General features: G+C 32.6%; 1 protein-coding gene across 1 annotated transcript in view; it reads right to left on the bottom strand.

The window, feature by feature from the left end:
- Nucleotides 1–1,477, bottom strand: part of LOC111398214 (probable LRR receptor-like serine/threonine-protein kinase At4g31250) — a 2,930-nt gene extending 1,453 nt beyond the window's left edge. Inside the window, exon 1 of the mRNA XM_023025146.1 lies at nt 572–1,477. Within this exon, the coding sequence (XP_022880914.1) occupies nt 572–1,232 (661 nt within the window). The 5' untranslated portion in view covers nt 1,233–1,477. The remainder of the gene's footprint in view (nt 1–571) is intronic.
- Nucleotides 1,478–4,224: the final 2,747 nt, after the last annotated feature.

Below are 4,224 nucleotides of genomic sequence, written 5' to 3'. Positions count from 1 at the left end.
TATTAAGAAACAGAAAAATTAAGGAGAAATTATCAAAAAAAAGAAAAAAAAAAAAGAAAAAAAGAAAAAGAAAATGATGCATGCACCATTAGTAATTAATTAAAGGAGAAAAGAGGGTTTTAGTTTTGGTATAATTAAAGAAAGTGGCTGTCAACTTTTTGAGTTTTGCATTAGTTGCCACCTAGTAAACAACGTGCCTGCCACTTATAGATAATTTCTATGACGACATATATATCTATATTTTGGATATATATAATCTATTATTTTATATTGTTATACTTGTTTCCTTCTTTTATTTACGAATTTATTTAATTTTTACATAAAATGGATTGTGAAATATGCATATTTTTCATGAACTAATTATCTTCACTGTTATTTTAGATAAATAACAATTCTATTTTTCTTGGATTTTGAACGAGAACATAAAAGTTCTCAAAATCTTTACCTTTAGCGACTTAAATTCGAAGACACGAATTAAAAAAAAAAAAAAAAAAAAAATTGAACTCAACCTATACAACAATGGAAATTGTTGAAGATATAGATATGAGAATTCAAGTTGATCACGACTTACCCGAAAACGAGCTTGCACTCTGGCTACTAAGTGTGGATGGTATTGGACCTTCAAGCTTATTATTAGCAAAATTAACAGTCAAATTCTTCTGCCAAAGGTCTGGTATTCTCCCTTCAATCTGGTTATTTTGAAGCAGCAAATTTACGAGCCTTGGCAATCTCAGTAAAGACATTGGAATTTTACCAGTATGTTCATTGAATCCCAACACAAGTTTCCTCATAGACTTCATCCCTGAAAAAGCATCATCTGGAATATCACCATTGAATCTGTTATTAGCCAAATACAAACTTCTTAACTTCCCAAGTTTCTTTAAATCATTATAAGGAAATGGCCCTGAAAAGTTATTGTTCATCAAACTCAGGCTCAGCAATGGCAAATCTGTGAGTGAATCGACGTCGATTGTGCCCTTTAGCCCCATGCTTTCAAGCTTTATACCTGTAAATGTACCATTATCACAAACTAAACCTGTCCAGCTAGGTTTATAGCCACTGCACAAGTTTTCCACTGGTTCAATCCAGTTATTCAGCATGGATGTGTTGGAGAGAGAGCTCTTGAACTTTATGAGGATTTTAGCATAGGATTCATCATCAGATAATGCTGTAATGGCACAGAGTAACAAGGCAAAGAACACAAAAAATGATTTTCGCAAAGTATAAGCCATGATAGGGAGGTTTCTTGGAGGATCCTAAGCTTGTTTTTGATGATTTAAAGCAATGTTAATGGAGAGCAGAGATAGAAAATGAGAGTGGAAAAAGAGGGTTGTGAAAATTGCATGATTCTGCAGGGTGGTAATAGCAAAGAGTAGAAGACATGGAGTGGTGAACTTGACAAAGCACCTAAGTTGGATTAGCTGTTATTCGCCGGCAGAATTTTTTAGTGTGAATATGTATATTGTTGGAGACATGACAATAAATAAGTTTGTCCTCTCTAGTTTTTAAATGAGTAAATTCAATGTGGTATCACAACAATCTAAAACATTGAAATTAAGTCTCATGGACAATTGTTTATGAAAATCGTATATTAGTATTCATAGGTTATTCACATGACACAATGTTTCACATGACACAATGTTTAGAAAACATACATTAAACACTTGTTTGGCGTAAATTAGATTAATCTGCTTAAAATCTCAAGTCAAAGTCAACAATTAATGTTAATTACACATTTCATTCCACCGTAACTTTTCAACTACACATTTCATCAATTTTTTATTATTTTTTATTTTTTAATCAAAATCTATTACAAATCTCCTCTTAATCTCCACAAATTAAAAAGGGACTAAATAAATAAAGTTTGTTTCTCTCTACCAGCGTAAGCTTTTAGACGACGTGATTCTTATTTGTTATCGGAATAGTTAAAAGTAATAGCATATTAAAGCTTCTGCGTTGGTTAACGAACTTGTTATGAAATGGTTCGAGAATATGAATATAGAAATATATTCATGTATAGAAGATAGTTTGGGGAGTTTACGAGTCAAACTTAGTTGGGTGTTAATAACTAGAACCTAATCTTTGACACTCTCTTGTTTTTGTACTAATGTTATCTTTATTTAATTCATTAGTTGGCAACTTTGTTGCAATTGTAACGATCTCAAGCATTTGCATTAATTCGAATATATATAATATTAGAAGTTAAAAAGGAACCTATTTTCTTGGCCGTTTCTGCCGATGATATCAATTTTGCAGAGTTGTTAATATTTAGACAAAATCCATCTATGATTTTGTGTCAATGCTGGAACATCTGAATGGACCTATATTGGCCCAGTCCATTACTGCGGTATGAAATGACCAGCCTTTTCCATGTTCAGTGTTATGGTTTCCGGTGGAGAGCATTGTGTTATATCAATGTTCATAATTATATTAAGCTTTTGTACCTAAACTACGGATGAAGGGGGATTTATTTGGGTCCAAATTGATGAATTGGAATGGGAAGTAAATTTAACCCATGTGTACATGCATGGCTCCCTAATTGATGAACTGAGGCCAGAATTCTCTAACCATGCACTTGCGGTAACTTTTGATTGAACAATAATTTCGTGAACTTGTTTCTTCCTTAAAAGCTTGTCAATCATATGAACTCTTTACCGAAAATCCTAAATCATAGAGAGGAGGCAAATATCGTTTTAGGATAGCATATCACATACATGCTTGAGCCTCATTCTTCTCCTTCTACTCTTCAACTTTTTTCCAACATTGGTGGTTGGGTTGGTATAGTGGCCGAGTAATTTGTTATTACCTATGTCTAACATAATATGTTACCATTTGCTACCAGTATTCTGTCTGCCTAGACAGGATGGAAGAGAGTACTCGTATGGTGCTACATAGAGAATAAAGAAGCCCTCTATTTTTAAAACAAAAGTAGTGAGTAGTGGATGGATTGTAGTTGTGAACAACAGTGCTTAGGTTGTTAATGATTTGGATGTGATTGGTGTTATGGCTTCGGAGCTTGAGTCCGAGCATTATGGTGGTTACAAAGGCGGTGTTTGAAAGAAAATGGTATGTGGTTGGTAATGGTTGGTGCAGGGAAACGATTATAGTGGTGAGCGACAATAGGTGATGATTGTGGTCATCAAGGTGATTGGGGTAGCGTTGGTTGGTGAAATAAGTGGGAAATGGTGAGATTGCAGAATTCTGACTCTACTAGTAGTAGTAGAAGGTGGCAGCGAGGTGTGGTGTTAGGGTTTAAGACTAGAGTAATACGTTGCTACACAACTTAAAAAAAAATAAGTTACACAAGTAACGTATGGTAACACAACATTTCACTCGTAGAGAATTAATTTTATTTATTTTTTATTAATAAGTAACATACGATAACATATATGTTACTTTAAAGTGTTATTTTTGGATTAAAAAAGTTATTTTAAAATTTATTCTACAAGTAATATAGTAATACTCAATATATAGCCATCTCGTAAAAATGTTGATTTTTAATTAAAAATTGAAAAGTTGATCTCAAATATAAAGGAGGAATGTCTCAAAAAATTATGAAGTGAGGTAAATGTAAAATCTATTTTTTTTTTTAATGAAAAGGATATTTTCTCAACAAATATTGTCAAATGATGTATTATTATTATTATTATTATTATTATATTTTTTTTTTTTTTTTTTTTGGGACAAGAAATAGGCAGCTTGACTCATGTTGATGCCACTAAATTAGTTATCTCCTTTGTTTGAAAGTCACGACATAAGATGGCACACGTGTTGGCTCGACATGTTCGTGGAAGATATTCTATTATGTGTACCAAAGTGTCACGTTCTTAATCAAGATGCAAAAAATTGTTATCAATTAAGGAGTTCTAACGGACTTAAAATTCAAGGATCCACTTTAGATGGGGCACAGATTAGTGATCTAGTTCGATGTCGACATTTACATTCGGTTGGGCTTTGGGCCATGAACATTAGGTTAAAAATGTTAACTCTTTATAAAGTTTCATATATAACCTAATATTCTTTCCAACCTTTTTCTCTGCCCAAAATATTCTCTCTCTCTCTCTCTCTATTTATTTATTTATATATTTATCTTTTTTTAACAAAAGTGAACACATTGTTGTCGTCACCATCCTCACTACCATCGACAACAATATACTTATATAACAATTATAACCAACCGTTTTATATCGTCGTCATAAACATCACCATCGTCGTTGATGCATT

This window comes from Olea europaea, chromosome 8 (genome assembly GCF_002742605.1).
Source record: "Olea europaea var. sylvestris chromosome 8, O_europaea_v1, whole genome shotgun sequence".
In the NCBI taxonomy this organism is placed as follows: Eukaryota; Viridiplantae; Streptophyta; class Magnoliopsida; order Lamiales; family Oleaceae; genus Olea; species Olea europaea.
This window is presented reverse-complemented; position numbering and strand designations above follow the sequence as displayed.